Below are 25,366 nucleotides of genomic sequence, written 5' to 3'. Positions count from 1 at the left end.
GGTGAAATTAGGAATTTTTTTTTCATATATATTTTTTAAATGTTGTATAAGTTTAATGATTCATAATACATTTCAATTAATTGGACATGCTTTTTGATTGCTAAAAAATTTACACCACGTATCCGTAACACGCCCGCTCCGCAACACTAGCAGTTTCACACCCCCCCCCCCCCCCCCCCCCCCCCTCTGAAAAAAAATCCTAGGGGAAACACTGAGTAGTTTGTCCGTTTAGGTTAACTGTAGAAACATATCAGCGCAAAATGGCTATTTCAATGTAAGGGGACCTGCGGTGTATGTACATAGTAATGGATCATTCTAAGGTAATAAAAAATAACAGTTCATTATGTAAGGTACACCACTGAAAACATAGTTATGTACATGATATTGCATTTCTGTCAACAGATCCTCCTAAATATTACACAATGCACCTTTAAGTGTGACTTAAGTGTTCAAATACTTTTTGGGGTCCCTGTAAATGATGTTCATGATGAAACAATTTTTCAAACAATGATAGATGGTACACGTCTTTAAGAACGAATCACAAATCTCTCATGAATCTCTGTGTATTGTGAATAAATGCTCATTTGTCCCTCATTAACGGATGCTGCAGAGTCTTCCCGTAAGTAACCATTATATTGGTGATTAGTTGGTTTTAGGCTCCTATAGTTACAGCCTCTCATTCCTCTGTTATTTGCTCATCCTTGAGTCTCCTGCCCCCGGCTTTCAAACAGCATAATAGTGATGTATTGAAAGCCTGAATGTCTTCAAAAGCATCCCCTGGTTAGGTCAGGAATGTGTGCACATTTTTAACAGTACATTCAATTGCACTTCTTTGTGAGAGCGTGTGCGATGGTCCTGAAGTCACTCTATACACGTTACCATTTATTTCCGTGTATGTGTGTGTTTGGGGGTGGGCTGCTGCAGTGTGTGTCTGAAGCTCTTCTCTTGCTCTCTGCAGCTGCAGAGGTTGGGTTGTTGGCAGGTACGAAGCCCCGCCGCTTCCCATGTGTGTCTAGCCAGTGCTGTCCTCTTGTTTTAATAGTATTACAGGGAGCGGTTGGCTCCGCAGTGGGCGTGTGAGTGTATTTTTGTGAGCGAGAGTGTGTCTGTGTAGTAGCATGGCTCTGTTTGTTTCTGCATGGCTGATATCGTCACTCAGCTGGGACTAGAGGTGGGCGATATGACCAAACTTTGTATTACTTTAGCTGAGAATTCAATGAAATATGGTACATCTAAACTTGTTTGCGTTAATACGTTTTTTAGACACATCCTGCTCTCTTTTTGCATTACTACTACATTAGGGCTTTTTACTGTTTACATAAAGGCTCTAGCATTTCGCATCCTCATCTAATATATTGCCGACGATAAAATCAAGTGTTCACCTACTGTAAAGGTGAGAATGAAATGCTCTCTTCAATCTAGTTGGCACATTTTCTGTCACTATTTGACATTTTTTCCCCCAAACGCTGAAACATACTGTTTATACTATATGCTAGTGTTTCTGTGACTGTCCAAAGCATGTGAATATGAGGCATGCGATTGGCTGTTTGTTGCTAAGCAGCATCTAGCCGTAACATTCTAGCATTATGTACACGTTTGGCACTGCAATGCTCTAGAGCAAGGTTTCATAAGCCCGGGTAAAACGCAACTCTAACCCCTCTTCTAAACGTTTTGTGAAACGTTTCTCTACCCGGGGTTAAAAACAGTGCTTAGAACAATAATAACCTGGGATTAAGTGCAGTGTGAAAAGCCCTATAGAGTGTCTTTGTCGCTATACTAAATCTCTATCTCTACCGCCACAGAATATATAGTCATACCGCCCAGCCCCAGCAGGAACTGTCTGTGATCACATCATTGCCAAACTGTCATGTCCTAGACCTCACTAGATCAGCGACCATGTGTGTGTGTGTGTGTGTGTGTGTGTGTTTGTCTCTAAGAAGTGGTTATGTTATCTTCATTAGCTGACTGGAGACTGTGCTGTTGAGATTCTGTTGTGGTGAAGGTCAGTAGGCAGAGCTAGTCAATATATATGAGTGATAGTAAGATGCTTTTGTGGGTAGATGGGTATCAGTGTATTTTACTGCTCACCAATTCACAAATTCATCACGTCTTTCAGGAATGTCAGAGTCAGAGCAGACCATGAAAGGGACGTCTCAGATTAAGATCCTCAACGCTGAAGAGATTGAGGGCATGAGAGTTGTCTGCAAGGTAAATCAACATCATAACTCCACAAATAATAACTTTGCATGCAGAATAATAACTGTGAAATGTGACAGTTTTGGGTGTTGTTGTGAGAGTCAGGGATAGTACAATATTAGAGAACAGGAATCTGTATAGTTAATGAACTAACTTTAGTTTTGTGTTGTACCTGAATGAATAGAATTACGTTGTTAATGTGTGTAACATCCAGAATACAATTCAAGAAAGATTGTCCTATGTTAGGATTTTTATTCTGAGTGGTGTCCCATAAACTAACGTAAAAATGATTTTTTTTTCATGTTTCAATTGCCTGTCATGTAATGCAATGCACCAGTTTTAGCAAATCAGCTTAAAGGTTACCGAAATAAAAACAGGACTACTGATGTGTAAACAAATGTAATAGATTTAATTAGGATGCATGGGGTGAGACATTTTTCTGCCTCTATTTAACTTCTAATTGCTCTGCTGCTGTTTGTTCTGCCTTCAATGTTTTTTTTTTAAATTTAATTAGTCATTTATGTGTGGGAGAACCTCAGAAAAACAAGATAAATTCACACATTTTATGCAAATCAGCTGAAAAATTGGCTAGTGTCGGCCTATCATGTCTATCATGAGCAGGAGAGATTTGAATTGTTGACTATAAAGACTCTTTCTTTCTTTCTTTCTTTGTTTCTTTCTTAAGCACATTTAAAAACAACCATGGGTTGACCAAAGTGCTTTACATAGAATAAGAGAAAAACAAATGAATTAAATATAAAAAATTTACAAAGCAATATAATAGACCTATTTAACTTATATTTTAGACTAACATCATCTGTTCAAATAAATAGGATTTTAGCATAGATTTAAAAACTGAAAGAAGTTCCTGAGTGTTGGATGAGCAATAGCAAATGCTTGATCACCTTCTTAAACTTCCCGATCTGAGTGGTTGCGATGATTTGTGCGGACGCACAACTCAGCAAGATAGACTGGTGCAAGATTATGTAATGATTTAAAAAACAAAGTTAAAATGCAACCACTGCAAGGAAATCAAGATGGGGGTGATGTTCTGAAATTTACACATGCCAGTTTCCTCCTTCAGCTGGCTCGAGAAGTACTTGACATTGCTGCCATGATGGTGAAACCTGGATTGACAACAGAGGAGATCGACCATGCGGTGCATTTGGTAAAACTTCACAAACTTTTCTCTTTAAATATTACAAAGTAGTCTGATCAATGCATTAAGTTTAAATACTGGTTAGCTAAGGGGAAATGTGAAATTGCTGATGCCGTCATATGGAAATTTCAAATTTTTCTTTTATTTGTTCTAAACCAGTGGTTCTTTACCTTTTTGACTCAAAAAAGTACGCCTGGTCCTTTTGTTATAATAATAATGAATAAACTAAAAAATATGTCAGTTTATTATTGCACATATTTGTTTTTTTAGCATATTCATTTCGATTAACTTTTAGTATAATATAACTATAATTGGTGTTAATATAACTAAATTTAAATCATTTAAAGACATTTTGGGGTCCCCTGGAAGTTTGCTGAGGCCCCCTAGTGGGCATCGGACCCCTGACTGAGAACCACTGCTCTAAATGTCATGGTTCGTGCTGTACTACTTTTTGCTAGTTTCCTTCTAGAAAAAAAGAGCATAATTTTGACAATTATTTGAAAATATTCTTAATGAATACATAGATTGCTTTTGTAAACTCTACTTTTGTTATGGTTTGAGTAGTGCTGCCTGTATATGGCCATATTGTGTGTTGTGTTGTGTTGATGCTAATGTGGTGTCTCCATGTTTACTGGTTAAGGCGTGTACAGCGAGGAACTGCTACCCCTCTCCTCTGAACTACTACAACTTTCCCAAGTCCTGCTGCACCTCGGTCAATGAAGTCATCTGTCATGGGATACCTGACCGCCGTCTCCTTAAAGACGGGGACATACTGAACAGTATGTATCAGCATGCATGTGCACATATAGTATATACATGCATCTTACTTGCAAGATTTCACAGGAGATCTCATTTTTGCCTCCAAGAATGCCGTTTTAAAAGAATATACACACTCTCCCTCTAAATGTAAAATATATGACATATTTCAGTTAGTTCAGATGTCAGCTACACATTTACTAGGCATTAGAGATCTGTGCGTGAACACATTTTCACTTTTCTGTAAATGCATTGGCAGTGTCCAGACTGATGTTTTTTCCTCCTGCTCAGTTTATGATCATGATCTTAGCTGAATGCATAATCAAATCGTTATGCGTCACTGTGTAGTTTTCTGCAGTCCTGTGTAACAGAAAAACATTCAGACTTAAGTTGAATTGCACTTCATATTACATGCTCACTTGACCAATCATATGTTATTTTTTCCCCTGCAGTCGATATAACGGTTTACCACAATGGTTACCATGGAGATCTGAATGAAACTTTTTTTGTGGGTGAAGTAGATGAGGGAGCCAAGAGATTGGTTCAGACCACTTATGAATGTCTTATGCAAGCCATCGACTCTGGTGAGAATTAAACTACTTGCAAACAAGCACTAAACAATTCAACAGACCCCATGCTATGTGAATTCGACATTTTATTTGGACTAGGTGATGTAGTGTACAGTGTTTGTCTGATGGGATGTACACTAATGACCTTTAGAGGGCAGACTTGCACAGCGGGATGTCTTTGTTGTGATCTGAGGTGTTTTTTTGCTGTCTTGTCTAGTAAAGCCTGGTATTCGGTATCGTGAGCTAGGGAACATCATCCAGAAACATGCCCAGGCCAATGGTTTCTCTGTGGTACGGAGCTACTGTGGTCACGGCATTCACAAACTATTCCACACGGCACCAAACGTACCGCACTATGCCAGTGAGTAACATCTCGTCCAGTTTGACGCAGTCTGAGTGATACAAACATTGCACACTGTGATGTGATTAAATCTGCAGAGTTTGCAAACACTCATAAAGCTTGTACTGTCCTTGTTTTATGTATTTCTACAGAGAATAAAGCAGTTGGAGTGATGAAGCCTGGACATGTGTTTACTATAGAGCCCATGATCTGCGAAGGTAAGAACAATGTTTAAAAAGTAAGGCTGTCAAAGTTAACATCATGGTTTTCACAAAAATAATAAGCAGCACAACTATTTACAACATTGATAATAATAAGAAATGTTTCTTGAGCAGCAAATCAGAACATATTGTTGATAATTCAGCTTTGTCATCACAGGAATGAATTTCATTATAAAATATATTAAAAATAGAAAATAGTTATTTTAAATTATAATAATATTTCACAATATTACTGTTTTTAATGTATTTTGTTCAAATAAATGTGGCCTTGGTGAGCATAAGGGACTTTTAAAAAAAAAAATCTTGTCAGTAAAAACTTTTGAATGGTTGGGTATAACTTAACTATTTCATTTTGTATACCTACAATATTCTTGTGTATCATGCAAACAAATTGCTGAACCCATCAACTGCACAAGTTTTCTTTCCTTCAACATACTGTTAACTATTAAAAAAAAGTAGACTAAATATTATAATCAATTGATTAGTAAAGAGTCTTTGCTCTGTGCAGGTGGTTGGCAAGATGAGACGTGGCCAGATGGTTGGACTGCAGTCACTCGTGACGGCAAACGCTCGGCCCAGTTTGAGCACACGCTCCTCGTGACGGAGACTGGCTGTGAGATCCTCACACGTCGCCTTGAGGATAATGGCCGTGCCCACTTCCTGTCCCAAATGTAGGATGGTAGGGTTATATCAGCCCTGTTGTGCAGTGAAGGATACAGCAGCTCTGCCCCATATCACCAATCAGCCAATCACATTGTGGTTCTCTGTTGGGCAGGAGATGATTGGCCAAGTGGCCATATCAGTGGATTTGGGCAGGAGATGGAGATTTGGTAACTTTTGAATGTGTCACCTGGCAGTCACATTATTCAGCTTGGATCTGAGAAAATTCAAAGGCACTGGCCTTTAGCCTGGTTTCAGTGCCACCATACTCTGTCTACAAGGCAGAGGTATCTGCGTGAGTGGTTTTGCGTGTACGCACCTGTGTGTTTATGAGAGTGTGTCGGCTGTGTGAGGTTTGCTGTCTCAGTCTGCTTCAGTGTGTTTGTATGCCTTGGCTCGTTGCAGTGTACCGGGTCTGTTTTGTAAGCCATTGTTGAGGTTTGAGATGCAACGAGTGTATGTGATAAAACCCTGTGGAGTCTCTCCAAACCTTATCAAATCAAGATTGATATATGAAAACTCTTTACAGCTGAAAGAGTGCCTCGTAATGATAATGAACATTGTACAAATGTTTTTCATGAACTTCTACCAGCGTTAATAAGGTTCAGTTAAATCAATCCAGTTTGAGTGAGAATGTCACCTAGGGAAACATTAGGTTAGGTACAATGGTGTAATTATGTTTTGTGATGGGGAGAGGATGGCCTTTCTGAATGTCCTCTCACTGCAGTCCTCCTTAGTCAATGACGAGATGATTTTTGTTTGTCTTTGGTTGTTTAATGCCACTTAAAGAGCAATGCGAAAGTCAAAAAAACAGTTGCAGGCCTCTTTGTCAGTTTGATGCATCTCATGGAATCAATTACAGTGTTTCAGTATTCAAGCTGAATTAAAGTATATTTTCTCCTTTATTTGGACTTGTTAGTTTTTTTAATGTACAACAAATGCCAAACTTCAAGCAATCACAACAGAATGCAATTTCAACAATGACTTATGAAAGCAGGTGAAAAGATAATTCAAGAAGTTCCTCTGTATTGAATTGTTGTTGCTTTTGGTGAAACAATTAAATTTCTTGCCATGCAGAACTGGAGTACAAGATTCAATCCATCATTTTAGTTCCACATCTTTCAGAAATAGTTACAGTATATTAAAGTAGTATTAAGGTTGTATGCTAAGTCTGTGCAATCCATTCCCATCTGTCTTAAACTGGTGTAGAAGTTGGGTGAAGATAATTTGCTTCTCATTTGGATATTTTCAGTATGCATCGAATGCTGTAAGACAGAAAAAATTGTTAACTTCGACAGGATTAACTTGAGAAACAAAAAAAGGTGAGAAATATACCATTGTCCAGTTTTCATGAGGTTGATGGCATCATTGATCTCCTCCAGATCCATTTTGTGTGTTATAAACTCGTCAACCTTTATTTTGCCGGACATGTAGTCTTGAACCAGTTTTGGAATAGAGTCCTTGACCTTAAAACCTTATTCACATAATTAGAAATGAATCCATGCACATGCATATACTTTGAAAGCCATAGAAAGCATTAACTGACAGATGGTTTACCTCCTAATAGAGTTCCCTTCCAGGTTTTCCCAGATATGAGCTGAATTGGTTTTGCAGAAAAGTCTGCATCAGTATAGCCAACCATAACACTCACACCCCAACCTTTAACACACGACTCCAGTGCGTTCCTCTGAGGTCAAACAGAGAGAGATTGCAAGTTCTGAAAGCTTTTAAATAAGTACATAAATACAGCTTTTAACATACTGTAGTGTAGAGTACGTGTCAGTGAGGTCTTACCATTACTTCCATGTTTCCCACACACTCGAGTGAGAAGTCCACTCCTCCATTGGTCATTTCTGCCAGTACTTCAGAGATTGGTTTACTATATGCTTTTGGATTCAGAAAATCAGTGGCACCAAAGACCTTCGCCTTCTCAAACTTCTGTTCATTAATATCCACAGCAAAGATGCGAGAGGCTCCGGCGTTTTTACAGCCCATGACGGCAGCCAGACCTACTGCACCCAGTCCAAACACTGCACACACAGAGCCTGGTGTAACCTTCACACAAACACAAACAAATCACTATTGTAATGCACCTCAACACTCCACAGAAGCCACAAAAAAACTAAATAATAATAATAAATAAAACTATTAGGACAAACCAACACATTCTCACCTATGTAAGGTTGTCCCATTTCTTTAAGAATTTAAATCTCTGCGGTTTCACAACCAGAACCTGCGCAATGCTGTGGCATCATTGATTGAAACTATGAGTGACGACATGCACGACAGTCTATGGTCTGGAGTGGTCGAATGTGCAATCTACGTGTACATGTCTATGGTGAAACCACCGAGATTTAAATTCCTGAAGAAATGGAATAACCTTTCACAGGTGAGAATGTTTGTTTTATATCTATTAACAGGTTTTTACTACGGTGCTTTTTAATGTTTTTACTTTTACTATGGTAACCTTTTAATGTCGTGTTAGCTGAGACCTTTGTCTTGTATTGTGTTAGTTTAGCAAAATCATCTGCTGAAGACTATGCTGATACATTCATACATGTCTAACTACGGTTGCAGATACTGTCAACTTGTTCTTGAATGTTCATGGACCGGCTTTGACCGTTCCAATATGGCGGATGGCTTACGTATAGCTGCCCATAGAAACAGCTGCTAATGAGGCATTTTTATGGTCGCAACAAGCAAGGACGTTTTATAATATGGAGCACGCTAAATCTCAATCCTCTGGGAATCTACTGTTTTAATAAACGCTGAACAGAGGAGAGTCTGCTGGCAAAAGAACGCGACATAGCTCGTAACAAAACGAGAATCAACATTGGCTTGGCTTTTCGGAGATGAAGTGAGCTGAGGAATTAGGAATGTTGTGAAAGCGACGCGAAGATGGCGCTTTTATTACTCACCAGATAAGGTATTTTATTGGACCGATAAATTGACATCTAACAGTTCATTGTAAAGCATGATCTATTATGAATTGGTCATTTCATTATGGTTGTTGCGCTGTGCTGGAATTTATTTTCAAGGAAGTATACCTTGTCTATTAATGGGTAGGCTATAGCTACAATAACGTCTTCTGCTAGTCAGCCTGAGATCCTTTCCATCTTAACTGGTTATATCTCTTAAACCTAATAGTAAATGTGTTATGAGCAGTAGGATAATCTCTCTCTCTTTTTTTTTTTTTAGTTATGAGAAAGAACCATATTCATCCAGAGAGCTGAAGCACAACGTTTTTTCCCCCGCAAAATGCATGCAGTTATTGATTTCTCTTCTTTTAATTATTTTAAATTCTTCTAATACAACTAGAAATCTACACTCTAAAAAAGGTCTGTAAAAATATGTTCCAGTTAATATAAAGGAATTTTCTGTTGATCTATTGATTTTTCATAGATTTTACTCATATTTTGAATTGCGCATTGCAGTGTGTAGTATTTTAGGGTTGAAGGAAATGTCCGTAAACTTAACTGGAAATATAGGCTACTGGTAATTTTCTCTCAGGATTATTAAACTTTTTTCTTTTCTTTTTTTTACAGTAAAGAAATATCACAATGGATGTGCACTTTAGAATCCTGTTGGAAGTAGTAGCCTAGGTCTAGGTCATGCAGGTATTTTCCCCCTATTGTTTATGAATACTGTAAATTACATGCTACTCATTTCATGTAGCCTACAGATTTTTGCATAATATTAGGGAAGTAATCATATTCGGAGGTGGGGATGAGTCATGAATCATCCACATACATATCTGATTCACTCAAACATTGATTAATTAATGAGTTTCTCAGACACTAACAACTGTTGATTCTGCTTTTGCTTTGTTTAGAATGGTTTTCTTTGACAGATCAAAAATGGTAAGTGTATATATGCTTCTTGAGTCTCTATACTCACCCCAGCTGTGTTGACAGCAGCGCCGTAGCCAGTAGCTACGCCACAGCCGAGAAGACACACACGGTCGAGTGGAGCATCATCATGAATCTTTGCCACAGAAATCTGGTTCATGACGGTGTACTCAGAGAAAGTACCGGTGCTTGTGAACTGCAAGATGGGCTGACCACGGCAAGTAAAACGTGTTGTGGGATATGACATAAAATCAACATATTTATTTATCCTGTCAAAAAAAAAAAAAAAAAAAAAAAAAAGGATGAAATGTGACAGTTTGTTAATTGTGCTGTCATGATAATTACTTGTCCTGCCAGAGAATTTTTATTTTATTTTTCTAAAAAGCAAGAAATTGAGTATGTGAAACGTTGTTTTGTGTTTGTTTCTCACCAGTTGCGGTCGCACTGGTTTGTTTTTGGACACTTGCAGAATCTGCATTCTCCACACTGAGAGACCGAGAGTGGAATGACCTTATCACCTGTTCAACACAATACACAGATATATTTTTAGTTTACAGCAATATACATATTCTTGAGCATATAATGAGCATATACATATTTACATAAAAGTTAAAGGATTAAAAATGTTATTTTAGTATTATTTATATACTATTATATAATTTATTTTTTATTTATTTGTATTTATCTTTCATTTATTTCAGTTTTAGTAATTTTAGCACTTAAACATTTCTAATTTCAGAAAGTTTTTAATTAAAAAAAGTAGACTATAGGCTATATACTGCCGTTCAAATGTTTCGGATCACTTAAAATTTTCCTTGTTTTTCATAGAAAAACAAAGATTGATCCATTACAAAAACTTCTAATTAATCAATCACAAATACAGTTCAGACATTGATAATATTGTGAATGATAATTGTAGATGGAAACGAATCGGTTACCTAACGTAACCTCGGTTCTCTCTAGAAGAGGGAACGAGTATTGCGTAAGCTAGCTTACGCTGCGGGAAAGATTCATCTTTGCTGAGAGTTTGAAGCCAAAAAATTATTTCATAATTTGTATCCATTGACAACGCAGTTCCTCTGCGGCAGACCTAGAGCAGGCTAGCTAGCAGCTCATTGGTTCGCTCAGAGAGAACTGCTTAAGCCTATGGGAGAGCGGGGCTGAACCCGCTTCCAATGAGAGGCGCCCGCGCGCTCATTGCATCATAGCCCGCCAGAATGGGCGTGGCTATGGTGTATATAACAGTCTCTCCCAGGCTTATATGTTGATTTATTTCAGCGTGAAGCGAAACGCTAGTAGCGCAAGCACGGCCGGGAACGCAATACTCGTTCCCTCTTCTAGAGAGAACCGAGGTTACGTTAGGTAACCGATTCGTTCTCTTACGAGAGGTTCTCTCGTATTGCGTAAGGTAGCTTACGCTGCGGGAACACCTGGTCAACGCCGTGCGCGCTATGAATCCACTCATGAATCCCAGGGTGATACCGGGGGATTTTTAACGTGGAGTGAATGTAGTATGAGGCCGGCAGAGCGGGCACATGAAGTATATACATAAGCATTTAAGGAGAGCACAAGGGGCGAACCGGTTGTGTGAGGGACTCCCAGTAATGCAGCTTCTTAGGGAGCTGGTCGTTAGACAGCTAGTAATTTTGCCTGCAAGGCGGGAACTTCCAAGTTGTAAAATCTGACAAAAGTGGACGGGGAGGCCCATCCTGCGGCCACACAAATGTCATGAATGGAAATTCCACAGGACCATGCCCACGATGAGGCCATGCCTCTAGTGGAGTGCGCCCTGATGCCCAGAGGGCAGGGCAGGCATTTAGATGCGTAAGCAGAGGCGATAGCGTCTACTATCCATCTAGACAGTGTCTGTTTAGAGGCGGCCAGACCTTTGGTGCGCCCCCCAAACGACACGAAAAGCTGCTCAGCGCGTCTGAACGCGGCAGCGCGCGTAGTGTACAATCTCAGAGCCCGCACCGGGCAGAGGAGATTGGCGTCGCGCTCACTATCGGATGAAGGCAGAGCCGATAGGGAAATAATCTGAGCCCTGAACGGGGTACCAATCGCCTTCGGGACATAGCCATGTCTAGGTTTGAGAATGACAACAGAATCATTCGGTCCAAACTCAAGACACGCGGCGCTGGATGAGAGCGCGTGAAGATCCCCCACGCGTTTTACAGAGGACAGAGCCGTCAGAAAAACGGTTTTGAGCGAGAGGTATTTTAGGTCCACAGACTCAAACGGTTCGAACGGGGGTGCTTTCATAGCTTCGAGAACTATAGAAAGATCCCAGATAGGAACCGAAGGGGGGCGCGGAGGGTTCATCCTCTTAGCTCCCCTGAGGAAGCGGATGACTAACTCGTCTTTGCCCAGGGACTGAGCGCGTCGGGGTTCAGAGAACGCCGCGACGGCTGCCACGTAAACCTTGAGAGTGGAGGGGGACCTGCCCTTGTCCAGGATCTCTTGAAGGAAGACAAGCAAAGACGGCACCTCGCATGACCGTGGGTCCAGATGTTTGTCGGTGCACCATTTCGAGAACACAGACCATTTAGACGCATAGAGCCTTCTCGTGGAAGGTGCTCTAGCCTGTATGATAGTGTTTCTTACTCCCTCTGGCAAATCGACGAATAGTCGTTGATCACCCATGCATGTAGCGCCCAGCGCCGTGGATGGGGGTGCCAGATCGTGCCGCGAGCTTGAGAGAGGAGATCTGCTCTGACTGGGATGGGCCACGGGGCTGTCTGTGACAGCTGAGTGAGCTCCGGAACCCAATTCTGACTCTCCCAATATGTGCTATGAGGAGCACCGAGTGGCGTGTGTCCCTGATCCTCTGAATTACCTGTGGTAGCAGAGCGATCGGAGGGAATGCATAGAGCGGGCGGCGAGGCCATTCCTGGGCTAGCGCGTCCTCGCTCCTTGAGAAAAATATTGGGCAGTGAGCGTTCTCCCTTCTGCTCTGCCGAATAGCCGCCACAGTATTTGGACCGTTTGTGTGTTCAGGGACCATTCTCCTGAGGAGATGAGGTTCCTGGACAGTATGTCTGGACCGTCGTTCAGATGGCCCGGCACATGCGTCGCTCTGAGCGAGAGCAGGTGGCTCTGAGACCAAACTAAAATGCGGTGTGTCAGTAGGAAGAGATTCCTGGATCTGACACCGCCCTGACGGTTGAGATAGGAGACCACAGCCATGTTGTCCGAACGGATCAGGACGTGGTGTCCCCGAATGAGCGGGAGGAAGCGTGAGAGCGCGTTCTCGACCGCAAGCATTTCCAGACAGTTTATGTGTAAGGGGCTTTCCTGTGTCGACCAATGGCCGAAGGCCGGTGAGCCCTCGCAGACTGCACCCCAACCCGTGTTGGATGCATCTGTCGTGATGACTTTTCGGCGGGAAAAGGTCCCCATCGTGACGCCCTGCCGAAACCATTCTGCTACTGTTCATGGCTGCAGCACCGTGAGACATGTCTGCGTAACTCTGATCAGCTGGCGGCCCGTGTTCCACGCACGGTGGGGTACACGGCTGTTTAACCAAAGCTGAAGCGGGCGCATGTGCAGAAGGCCCAGCTGAAGCACAGCGGAGGCTGAGGCCATGTAACCCAGCATCCTCTGAAAGGTTTTCAGAGGTGTGCGGGTGCCCATCTGAAACGAGGCGGCCAGTCGCTGCACACTGCGCGCGCGCTGTGTAGACAGGCGAGCCGTCATCGTGACCGAGTTCAAATCTATTCCTAGAAAGGAAATCGGTTGACTGGGTTGAAGGGAGCTCTTTGTCCAGTTGACAGAGAGGCCCAGCGTTTTCAGATGGTCGAGGAGAACTGCGCGGTGCGACAGAAGCTCCGTCTGTGATTGGGCCAAAATCAGCCAGTCGTCCAGATAATTCAATATGCGCAGCCCCTGGCTCCGCAGGGGGGCGAGCGCCGTATCCATGCACTTCGTGAATGTACGGGGCGCCAGGGATAAGCCGAACGGGAGAACGGCGTATTGATAAACATGACCCTCGAAGGCGAAACGTAAGAATGGCCTGTGACGGGGATTTATCTGGATCTGAAAATAGGCGTCTTTCAGGTCTAGAGAGATGAACCAGTCCCCCTGGCGCACCTGCGCGAGGAGTTTCCTGGTGGTGAGCATCTTGAACGGTCTCTTCATGAGCACTTTGTTCAAAGACCTGAGATCTAAAATCGGTCTGAGGTCGCCGTCTTTCTTGGGAACCAGAAAATAACGGCCGTAAAACCCCGACTCGGTCATAGATGGTGGGACTCTCTCTATGGCGCCCTTTTGCAACAGCGTCGCAATTTCTGAGCGGAGCGTGCCGGCGGCCAGCGGGCTGACAGTAGATTCAAGCCGCGCGTGCACGAGGTGGGCGGCGGCGAAACTGTAGCAGATAGCCGTTCTTTATAATGCTTAGCACCCACGGGGAAATGCCTGGAATGGCTTCCCACGCTTTGGAGCATGCGGCTAGTGGCCGAATGGCTATATCGCCCTGATTGCTGCACATAGCGGGCTGGACACAGTGTGTGGGCGCGCTTTGAATGTGTGTGGCAACGGGATTTGCACTCAAGAGAGGAGTCTATGTGCCGTGAAACAGAGCGAGCAGAGAGGGGACACGCGCACGAGCTCGTGGGCGTGTTTATGTTCTCTGATATTAGAGCGGGCTGTGCCCGTTTCATGTGATGGGGCTCTGAGAGAGACACGGGATATATTATGCTTGTGTGTAAGGGTGAGCACATGATTGTGGGCACATTTTCTACACAACTGGCAAATTTTCTCTTTTTGAGATTTCTCTGGGTAGCCGTAAAAACGGCTTTTTGTTGCTCGCAAGCGGGCTGGGACACCGGCTTGTTTGTGGCGGTCAACACTACAGCAGTCGGCGAAACAACGGGGACTGGCAGAGGGCGAAGCTTTGACGGCGGTCCGGCCGCAGCGGGAGAGCACCGTCGTTTTCTTAACTTTGCTAGGCAGACTTCTGATGATCAGGCTTCAGCGTGATCTTGGGTCGCGGGCCCCGTGGGGGCGGCGGTGGTCTGCGGCGGCTGTCAGAGCGAGAGCGAGGGCGGCCGCCCTGTCTGCGCTGGGCTGTTTGAGTCTGCGGAGGGGGGCGCTATGGTGGAGCTCTGGCAGGAGGCTCGCGAGAGCGGCCTGCGGAAGAGCTAGCGCGGCGGGGCAGAAACAAATTCATGGTCTGAGTGGCTTTCTGGACCTCGGAAAAGCGATCGACGATTCCCGTGACAGCAGATCCAAAAAGGCCCGTCGGGGAGAGGGGCGCGTTAAGAAACGCGGCGCGCTCAGAATCTCCCATGTCGGCGAGCGCGAGCCATAAGTGTCTCTCGGCTACACAAAGGCTGGCCATGCATCTCCCCAGAGCTTGTGCGGCGGCTTTAGTGGCGCGAAGGGCGAGGTCTGTAGCACTTCTCAGATCCGTGACAGCGGGGGAGGGGTTTCTACCGCTTTCGGCCCACTCACGGAGAATATCGCTCTGTAGCACTTGGAGGACAGACATAGAATGCAGCGCTGCGGCGGCCTGACCGGCGGCGGCGTAGGCGCGAGCATGAAAGCTCGAGGTCGCTCTGCAAGCTTTCGAAGGAAGCGTGGGGGAAGAGCGCCATCTAGCAGAGGGCGGGCAGAGGTGTGCGGCGACCAAGTCCTCAACGGGCGGCATGGCTGAGTGACCTTTTTCGGCGCCTCCGTCCACCGAGCGCAGCGAGGCGGATATATCGGAGCGGTTTCTAGCCGAGAGCGGGGCATTCCAGGACTTCGTCAGCTCTGTGTGAAGTTCAGGCAGGAATGGGGCGGCCCGGTTGCACGCGGGGGTCGAGCGCCGATGAAAAAAGCTGCCGTCCATCCGGTTCGGGGCCTGCTCGGGTGGAGGAGACCACTCGAGACCGAGGCGTTCAACGGCCTGTGAGAGGAGGCGCATTAGTTCCTCCTCTATCCCGGCGCGGATCCCCACCGACTCTCGTGGATCCGAGAGATGACCATTCCTCACTGTCTGACGCGAGCAGTGAACAGGAATCCTTCTCCTCCGCGGCGTCATCGGAAGCGACAGAGCGGCCACTCGGCGGCAACTGTATGTCCGGCAGGGGCGGGGAGGGAGAGCGGGAAGCGGGAAGCGGCGGCGGCGGCGGCGGCCCGCATGGTTCCGCAGGGGGCTCCGGCGGCCTCTGGGAGCGGCGTTTCTTCTTACGCGGCGAAGAGGGAGGCGGCGCGGGAGCGGATTTTGCTGCCAGAAGACGTGCCCGCAGGGACGACAACGGCAGGCTCTCACAGAAGTCGCATCCTCCATCCGCGAGGGCGAGTTCTGCGTGCTCGAGTCCCAGGCAGAGAGCGCAGATGACATGGCGGTCTCCGTCCTCGAGAGGAGCGCGGCAAGAGCCGCAGGAAAAACGAGACATCTTTAAAAAGACGCTCGGCTCTTTTAGATATAGAGAAAAGAAGAAGGATACAGTCGTCGGATGGCGCTAGCTTGCAGGGCGGCTGAAGGTGGCGAAGACGGCCGGCTTCTTCAGGGTCCGGGAGCTCGCTAGAGTGATGCCTTCTCGACGGCGACGGATTTTCTCAGGACAGCAGAAGCGTGCAGCTTGCTGAAGATGAAATGAATCAACATATAAGCCTGGGAGAGACTGTTATATACACCATAGCCACGCCCATTCTGGCGGGCTATGATGCAATGAGCGCGCGGGCGCCTCTCATTGGAAGCGGGTTCAGCCCCGCTCTCCCATAGGCTTAAGCAGTTCTCTCTGAGCGAACCAATGAGCTGCTAGCTAGCCTGCTCTAGGTCTGCCGCAGAGGAACTGCGTTGTCAATGGATACAAATTATGAAATAATTTTTTGGCTTCAAACTCTCAGCAAAGATGAATCTTTCCCGCAGCGTAAGCTAGCTTACGCAATACGAGAGAACCTCTCGTAAGAGAACAGCTGATTTTTAAAGAAAAATCTACACAGAAGTTCTGTGTTTAAGGGGCTGTTTGTAACACGACACCGTTTTCAACTAAAAACGTAAAACTTTTTGGCTGCCTGAAAAAGCAAACTTTTAAAAACTGTAAACTGTTGCACTGATTAAGGAAGAAATAAAAGTGGTCATCTTTAGATTATGTCTCTGCTGCATCAGGACAGGAGTTATGGGTTTGATTACAGACTCAAAATGGAAACAGAACTTTCTATCTATTGTCTATTGTCAGTCTATTGTTGTGCTGAGAAATGAAGGCTATTCAATTTCTAATCATTTGAAGCTTTATGTGAGAGAAGACAGAAAGTTAAGGCTTTAAAGGCAGGGTAGGCGGGTTTTTTCTAAAACACTTTTTCCCAAATTTGTTTAAACTGTCTTTATATACCAATACATATCTAAAATGTAAGTACTCTGAAAAAGGATAAAATAAAAATCGAGTGTCTGTAGTCCTCTCAGGGCTGCAATAAACACAGCTATCTTTCCAGTCGGAACGAATGCAATGATTGGCTGGGCGACTGCCACTCTCCCTCGCTACCATGGCTACCACCCCTGCTGCTACAGGAGCTGCCCACATGCGCGCACCCGGTTGACTCGTTCATTTCGAAAGAGGAAAGGCACGTACTGGCCGGAAGCTAGGAAGTCTCACAATTAAGGCAGAGAAAGAGCAGTCAAAATTCCCAGTGCCACCTGTACCTGCATTTACAGTCAGCGCAGGCAAACAAGGCAAAAAAAGGTGATGTCACTCCATGCACTGCGCTCCTCTCCGCTCGGCACTGGTAAACGCGTCCTCCAGCTGAGCGGGCGGCATCACGCGTTCATGTGTTTTGGGGGCATGGCTTTGGAAGGAGCCCAGAAGGGAGGGAGTGGGAGTTTCTCTGTTGGATACTTTCAAAATCCAGCAGTTTTCTGCTAGTTTCTCAAACTGCCTTTAAGCGCTGGGTCAGATTGAGTCGTTTGAATTTTTTTTGGATTTGTTCACAAACTAAGCCACTTTCTTTCATGAACTAGCAGCGAAAAGCTAAGGAAGATGTCCAGAGTTACTTTCACTGACTCAATGATCAGGCTCATGGAGGCATATAATATCAGTGAATAGTGAATAATCAGTGAAAACGTACTCGGTTACTAACGTAACCTCGGTTCTCTCTAGAGAGGGAACGAGTACTGCGTAATAGCTTACGCTAGGGGAAAAACTCTTTTCCGCGAGATATTGAAGCCAAAAATTATCCTTAATTTTTTATTAATGTAAAACGCTTTGCAGCAGCAAGCAGACATAGGCGAAACAGCTCGCGCGCCTATTGGTTGCTCTGCAGCAAATGCAGCAGCCTATCGAGAGAGACTCTGCGTGACGTAATGACCAATGGGGGCAGTTCGCGCCCATATCGTCACGTCCCGCCAGAAGGGGCGTGGTCTCACCCTATAAATATGCTCGTTAGGCTGATACAAGCTGGTTTTTATCACTGAAGCGAACCAGAGCATATTCCAAGCACGGCAAGATACGCAGTACTCGTTCCCTCTCTAGAGAGAACCGAGGTTACGTTAGTAACCGAGTACGTTCTCTTACGAGAGTATCTCTCGTACTGCGTAATAGCTTACGCTAGGGGAACACAATGCAACACGCCGTGCGTACAGGGATCCAACACCAAAGTCCCGGGGGCCGAAGCCCAGGGCTCATGTAGTGCATAATCACCATAAACTCACATAGAGTGGAGGAAGAGAGGCTGGAAGCGTCATTCCCTATAAAAAAGCACCCAGCGGGGCTATTATATGACAATAAAACGCGCAGCCAAGGTGAAAGCTTTCAGCCTGATCTGGGTGGCCATACGTGTGTCAACACTCATGGGGCTGCAGTAAACTCAGCATCTGGGCCGCACAGCGGGGCAGATAGCACTGAATTTTAGACCGCCAAAAGCTTAGCTTGTAAGGCGGGTACCTCCAGGTTATAGTATTTTATAAATGTAGACGGCGAGGCCCAGCCCGCGGCCGTACAGATATCTTGCAGGGAAACCCCGCTCGACCATGCCCACAAAGAGGCCACGCCTCTCGTGGAGTGCGCCCTGACACCCAAGGGGCACTGTAGGCCCTTCGCAGAGTAAGCGAGCGCAATGGCATCCACTATCCATCTGGATAGGCTCTGTTTTGAGGCGGCGAGTCCCTTGGAACGCCCGCCAAACAAAACAAAAAGCTGCTCCGTCTGTCTGAAAACAGACGAGCGTGACACTTAAGCTCTCAATGCCCTGACGGGGCAAAGGAGACTCGCATCCTCCTCCTCACTGAGAACCGGAAGGGCGGACAGGGAAATTACCTGGGCCCTGAACAGTGTATTGAGGGATTTCGGGACATACCCGTGCTTTGGTTTGAGAATGACCTTCGAGTCATTAGGCCCAAACTCCATACACGACGCGCTTACTGAAAGCGCCTGTAAGTCCCCTATGCGCTTCACTGAAGCGAGAGCCATGAGAAACACTGTTTTGAACGACAGGTGTTTCATGTCCACCAGCTGGATTGGCTCGAACGGGGCGCCTTTCATGGCCTCCAGGACCGTGGAAAGGTCCCACGTCGGGACTGAAGGGGGCCTGGGAGGGTTCAGCCTCCGAGCTCCCCTAAGGAAACGCACGACTAAGTCGTTTTTCCCCAGCGACTGGCCAGACACTGGTTTTGCAAACGTTGCTATGGCCGCCACATATACTTTGAGCGTGGATGGGGTCCTGCCCTTATCCAGTAGCTCTTGAAGGAAGGAAAGCACTTCCGAAACCCCGCATTCCACAGGTGAAAAGCTCTGGGCTTGACACCATGCAGAGAAAACAGACCATTTCGAGGAGTAGAGCCGCCTGGTAGACGGAGCTGGGGCGTGCAGGGACCACAACTCCGGGCGAGAGTGCCAAATCGAGCCCTCCGCCTGAGAGAGGAGATCTCTCCTCAATGGTACAGGCCATGGGGGAGTGCTGGTCAGCTGCATCAGGGCAGGGAACCACGTCTGGTTTGTCCAGAGCGGAGCTACAAGCAGCACTGGGCATCCGTTCTCCCTGATTCGTTCCAACTCCTGAGGCAGGAGCGAGACAGGAGGAAAAGCATATAGGGGGCAGCGGGGCCAAACATGAGCCAGCGCGTCCTTGCTTTTCGAGAAAAACTCCGGGCAATGAGCGTTTTCGTGGGACGCGAATAGGTCCACCTGTGCTCTGCCGAACGTTTTCCACAGCAGCTGGACAGTCTGCGGGTGCAGCAACCATTCCCCTGCTGGAACATTGTTCCTGGACAGTCTGTCTGGTCCCACATTCAGGTGACCAGGCACGTGCGCTGCTCTCAGTGAGAGCAGGTTGTGCTGAGCCCAGACCAGGAGGCGTTCCGTCAGCCTGTGAAGGTTTCGTGACCTGACGCCGCCCTGGCGATTTATGTATGCCACCACTGACATGTTGTCCGACCGGACCAAGACGTGGTGGCCTGTTACCTGGGGACAAAAACGCCGTAGCGCTTTGTCGACTGCTATCATCTCCAAGCAGTTTATGTGAAGGAGCTTTTCCCGTTCTGACCACAGGCCAGCTAGCGGTCTGCCCTCGAGCAGCGCTCCCCACCCCGAGGTGGAGGCGTCCGTAGACACCACCTTCACACTCGAAGCGGTCCCCAGACTCACACCTGACTGATACCAGTCGGTTATTTTCCAAGGTTCCAGAGCTGAAACACACTGAAGGTCGACCCTGAGGCGAAACAGACCCGCTGTCCATGCCCTGGGTGGAACCCGCGCTTTCAGCCACATCTGCAGTGGGCGCATGCGCAGCAAGCCCAACTGGAGTACAGAGGCCGCTGAGGCCATCAGCCCCAGCATTTTCTGAAACCTTTTGAGCGGAACTATCGCGCCGTGGCGGAAGGATTTCGCGCCGCGCTGAATATTTAGCCCGCGCTCTGGTGACAGGCGTGCTGTCATGGACAGCGAGTCCAACACGGTTCCCAGAAAGGAAATTTTCTGACTGGGAGACAGTGAGCTCTTCGCCCAATTGACTGTGAGGCCCAGCTCCTCGAGGTGCTCGAGTAATGCGGCCCTGTGTTCTATGAGCTCCGATCGTGATCGAGCTAGAATCAGCCAATCGTCCAAGTAGTTCAGGACTCGCATGCCCTGAAGTCTCAGGGGTGCGAGCGCCGCGTCCATGCACTTTGTATATGTACGAGGTGCTAGGGACAGGCTGAACGGCAGAACTGTGTATTGATATGCCTGGCCCTCGAAAGCGAATCTCAAGAATCGCCTGTGATGGGACGCCATTTGTATTTGGAAATAGGCGTCTTTCAGATCTATTGGCATAAACCAGTCCCCGTGGCGCACTTGCGCGAGGATTTTCCTGGTCGTAAGCATTCTCAACTGGCGCTTCACAAGCGCTCTGTTCAGCTGTCGCAGATCTAAAATGGGTCTGAGACCTCCATCTTTTTTCGGTACCAGAAAATATCTGCTGTGTAGGCCCCCTTTGCTCTGAGCTTGAGATAAAGGTTCTATAGCACCTTTGCTCAGTAGTTTCGCTATCTCGGCTCGAAGTAGATGAGATACTTCGTTTTCCACCGTCGTCTCGACGCGCGCCGTATAACGGCGGGGACGTCGAGCGAACTTTAGCGAATAGCCTCTATTTATAGTGTTCAGCACCCATTCTGATACCCCAGGAAGCTGTGCCCACACTTTCGCGTGAATAGCTAGGGGTAGAATGAGATCTGGGCTCTGGCCGAGACATAGTGACGGCAAGAGAGCTCCGGCGTGCTGTAACGCAGACACTTTGTTTACAGTGTGTGAGGCGGGGGGCGCGCCGATCGCGGCGGGCAGCCTGGCCGCGCTCAAAACCCTTATAGCAGTTTGCTGAGGGAGAGAGAGCGGGGCGAGCCCCGTGGGGCTTAACATGTCTGTGAGTGAATGTGGGCGCAGGACAGCGCCTGAGCTGACTGAATGCGTGTTGGTTTCGTTTTCACAGAACCCGTGGGACATGTGGTGTGTAGTGTTTGTGGGCACTGAGACGTAGGCACATTCACTACATTTAGTGCACAATCGACATGAGGCGATTTTGTTTGTGCGAGCCCTGCATTTTTGCGGGCTGTGTGTGTGTGTAGAAATGAGCCCTGGGTTGTAGGCATTTTCAATACACTCATAACACCATCGGCTGTGGCCGGAATACCAGAAAATACACCATTTATGTGATTTATCTGGGTCGCCGTGGGAACAGCATTTGTGTGCAGGCAAGCGGGCATGGTACTGGCTTGCTTACTGCAAAATACACTGGAACAGTCACATTTTCTGGAACTGAACGAGCGAAAATTTCAGTGGAAGTCTGGCCACGGCGAGACTGAAACACCGTCGATTTCCTAGGAGGCTAGGAAGACTTGTGTTGGTTTCGTTTTACAGAAACCGTGGTAGTGTTTGTGGGCACTGGGTTGTGGGCACATTTACTACATTTAATGCACAATTGACATGCGTCGATTTCATTTGTGCGAGCCCTGTACCGTGGCGGGCTGTGTTTGTGTGTAGAAATGAACACTGGGCTGTGAGCATTTTATTACACTTATAACACCATCGGCTGTGGCCGGAAAACCAGAAATACAATGATTACATGATTTTTCTGGGTCGCCGTGGAAACGGCCTTTATGTGCAGGCAAGCGGGCCGTGGTACCAGCTTGTTTACTGCAAAATACACTGGAACAGTCGCATTTTCTGGAACTGAACGAGCAAAAGTTTTTGGTGGAAGTCTGGCCGCGGCGAGACTAAATGTTTATCTGCTGCGAGAGCCGGGATCAAACATGGGTCTCTCGCGTGAAAGCTTCGGGTTCCGCCACTGGTTCACAGGGAGAACTACACTAGCGCAAGCAGATAAGAGAGCTTCATCACAGTTTTGTGTGTGTCGGCGTTTGTATGCAGGTGTGCGTGTTATACAACAGGCTCATTGCTGCAATAATGACATTCTCAGCCGCTCAAACTAGGAGCCGAGAAATGTTTAAGAAATGGAGATTAGTCCGGCCTCTCAAATGAGACTCTTTTCTCATTTGCCGGTGACGCACGCCCATGGGGGGCGGGGTAGATTTCTTATAACGTAAAGAAAGCTAGCCGCGGTTTTAGGTGCTTGATGCTGGCCCGTTTCCTTGACGACTCGCGGACAGAAGGCGGAGGTCCACAGAGCTCGCCTGTTGCGCTGCGGTTGCGCGGGCGCTTCCCAATCGAGGCCGATGCTTTCCACGGCCTGAGAGAGCAGACGCATCAGCTCAGTCTCAATGCCGGCTCTCTTACCAGTGGTCTGGCGGGAAACGCTAGCGGAGGGGAGGTTCACGGAGCTCGCCCAATCCTCGCTATCGGATGCCAGAAGAGAACACGCCTCGGTGGGTTCGTCAAACTCGTGGATGGACGCGGCGGCAGGCGGCGGCCGTTGTCCGTCAGTGAGCGACTCGAGCGAAGCCGGCGAAGCTGGCAGGCGAACCGGCGAGCTTTGGCGGGCTGGAGAAAGCTCGGGAGCGCGCTGGGCGCGGCGCTTCTTGCGGCGCGGCACCACGGCGGGCTGCGGTGAAGGCTCGGAGAATGATGCCAGGCGAGTCCTCAGAGTCACCATGGGCAAAAGCTCGCAATGAGGGCATCCGCCGTCAGCGAGCGCGAGAGCCGCGTGATCCTCACCCAGGCAGGAAACACAGATGACGTGCCGGTCTCCATCGCTGAGCGGGGCGCGGCACGAGCCACAGGAAGGCATCTTTAAAAAGACGCAGCTCTTTTTGTGAGAGAATTGTGAGTCGCGTCAAGTAAGCGAGCAAACACTCTCAACAGAGTAAATACACACAGAGTATGAAAGGATATAGAACGCCGGAAAGCGCAGCAGGTACGGCAGTTGAAGGCGGCGAGGCCAGCGACTCCAGAGCTCGTCCCGCTGAAAGGCTTGCTACGACGGCGCGGCTTCTCACTCCGGATCCAGCGATGCGTGTGCTTCGCTGAAGAGGTAAAAATCAGCTTGTATCAGCCTAACGAGCATATTTATAGGGTGAGACCACGCCCCTTCTGGCGGGACGTGACGATATGGGCGCGAACTGCCCCCATTGGTCATTACGTCACGCAGAGTCTCTCTCGATAGGCTGCTGCATTTGCTGCAGAGCAACCAATAGGCGCGCGAGCTGTTTCGCCTATGTCTGCTTGCTGCTGCAAAGCGTTTTACATTAATAAAAAATTAAGGATAATTTTTGGCTTCAATATCTCGCGGAAAAGAGTTTTTCCCCTAGCGTAAGCTATTACGCAGTACGAGAGATACTCTCGTAAGAGAACTCAAAGCTATTGAATGGCTTCAGATACTTTGAAGTCATGTGTTTTACTTTTATTATACTTTTTTGGTCCTTAGTCCCTGTAATTGCATGGAAAAAGTAGAACATAAAAAAATTCTCCTTTTGTCTCCACTAAAGAAAGTCAAACAGGTTTGGAACGACATGAGGGTGAGTAAATGATGACCGAACTTTCATTTATGGTTGAGCTATGCCTAGAAATTGTTTTATTTTGTGACCTGGTTTGAAATCAGTGACTCCAGGTCCAACACTCTCCACCACACCAGCGCCCTCATGTCCCAAGACAGTGGGAAAACCTCGCTTGTCCTTTGCCTCAAACAGGTGGTAAAGCTCAGTGTGACACAGACTTGAAGCTACAATCTACGTGATGGGAAAAATCTTTGTTTATTGACACAAATGAACAGTATTGCATGTTTTAAAATTAGTTGCTTGGTTTTGTGACATCTTTCATGGGGCATTTCCCACCTTGATTCGTATTTCTCCTTCTTGAGGTGGGGCGACTTCTATTTCCTCTATTACCAGGGGAGCATTGGGCTCCCAGGCAATGGCAGCCCGACATTTGATCACCTTTGGCACACAGATGGAATTGGTTCATCATATTTTATGTATTTAATAGTTGAGTTAACAACTTGAGCGGTTGCATGATCTCTGCTCTCTAACTCTGGTTGGAGGTTGTCCAGCCAATGGAAGCATTAAAACAACTATCTCATATCACTAAAGATAAATATTAACTCAATGAAACTGCAAGAACACAGTTTTAGTGTGGTTAAATAGTATCCGTTTGATTGAAAACTGGGAGAATTGCAAAAATATATATATATTTTAAGAGAATTAGAATGATTATGTTGTCACCTCGCACTTTTGTAGAATTTAAAACGCTTAACCTTGATATTATTTAGTCTTAATATGAACAGTAAGTCTTCATATTGCATTATAGTTAGTAAAGCAGTGCAGCAAGTCATTTGTGCATTGTAATAACACATCTTGCTTTTTTCATCACTTTAACATTTTTTTTTTTGTCATAGCTAGAAGCTATTAGTTTAGTTAGAGCAAAAAACATAAGCTTTGCGTTATATTGGATAGCTCAAAGCATCCATAACTGTCTTCTGAGTCTTATATCATCTTCATTATTATTATTGCATTAAATTGATCAGAGAGAATACTAATTAAACTTAACTGTAGATGTCTTTTTTTCCCTGCGATCAATAGGTCAATGGAAATGAGCGTAAAGGTATAAAGGGACTGGAGTCATATTAAAAATGCATTAACTGCTCTGCAGCACAAATGAAAAGAAACCAAATGACAAATTTACGAACCTTTCCTGCAGTGGCCATTTCCCAATGTAGTCGTTGCTGAGATGAATCTTTGGCACTCGCTTTTATACTCTGGTTTTAAATGGATGAAGCAA

The 25,366-nt window shown here is 46.3% G+C and overlaps 2 protein-coding genes across 3 annotated transcripts in view; one reads left to right on the top strand and one right to left on the bottom strand.

The window, feature by feature from the left end:
* The window catches only part of metap1 (methionyl aminopeptidase 1), an 11,359-nt gene extending 4,553 nt beyond the window's left edge, over positions 1-6,806 (top strand). Inside the window, exons 5-12 of one of the 2 annotated variants that reach the window (XM_056269054.1) lie at positions 959-982; positions 2,117-2,208; positions 3,281-3,364; positions 3,996-4,134; positions 4,564-4,695; positions 4,898-5,041; positions 5,173-5,238; positions 5,750-6,806. In XM_056269054.1, coding sequence (XP_056125029.1) covers positions 959-982; positions 2,117-2,208; positions 3,281-3,364; positions 3,996-4,134; positions 4,564-4,695; positions 4,898-5,041; positions 5,173-5,238; positions 5,750-5,916 — 848 coding nt within the window. In that variant the 3' untranslated portion in view covers positions 5,917-6,806. The remainder of the gene's footprint in view (positions 1-958; positions 983-2,116; positions 2,209-3,280; positions 3,365-3,995; positions 4,135-4,563; positions 4,696-4,897; positions 5,042-5,172; positions 5,239-5,749) is intronic. The other variant, XM_056269055.1, reaches the window with a different exon arrangement.
* Positions 6,785-25,366, bottom strand: LOC130102918 (alcohol dehydrogenase 1-like). The gene is made up of 9 exons (XM_056269056.1): positions 25,275-25,366; positions 24,424-24,525; positions 24,177-24,318; positions 10,180-10,267; positions 9,799-10,018; positions 7,696-7,956; positions 7,459-7,588; positions 7,237-7,375; positions 6,785-7,166 (listed from the first exon to the last, which is right to left on the bottom strand). The coding sequence occupies exons 1-9, from the start codon at positions 25,290-25,292 to the stop codon at positions 7,136-7,138; spliced, it is 1,131 nt and encodes a 376-aa protein (XP_056125031.1). The 5' UTR covers positions 25,293-25,366; the 3' UTR covers positions 6,785-7,135.

This window comes from Rhinichthys klamathensis, unplaced genomic scaffold (genome assembly GCF_029890125.1).
Source record: "Rhinichthys klamathensis goyatoka isolate OS25496 unplaced genomic scaffold, OSU_Roscu_1.1 h1tg000280l_1, whole genome shotgun sequence".
In the NCBI taxonomy this organism is placed as follows: domain Eukaryota; kingdom Metazoa; phylum Chordata; class Actinopteri; order Cypriniformes; family Leuciscidae; genus Rhinichthys; species Rhinichthys klamathensis.
The sequence above is the reverse complement of the archived record's forward strand: the minus strand, read 5'-3'. Positions and strand labels throughout refer to the sequence as shown.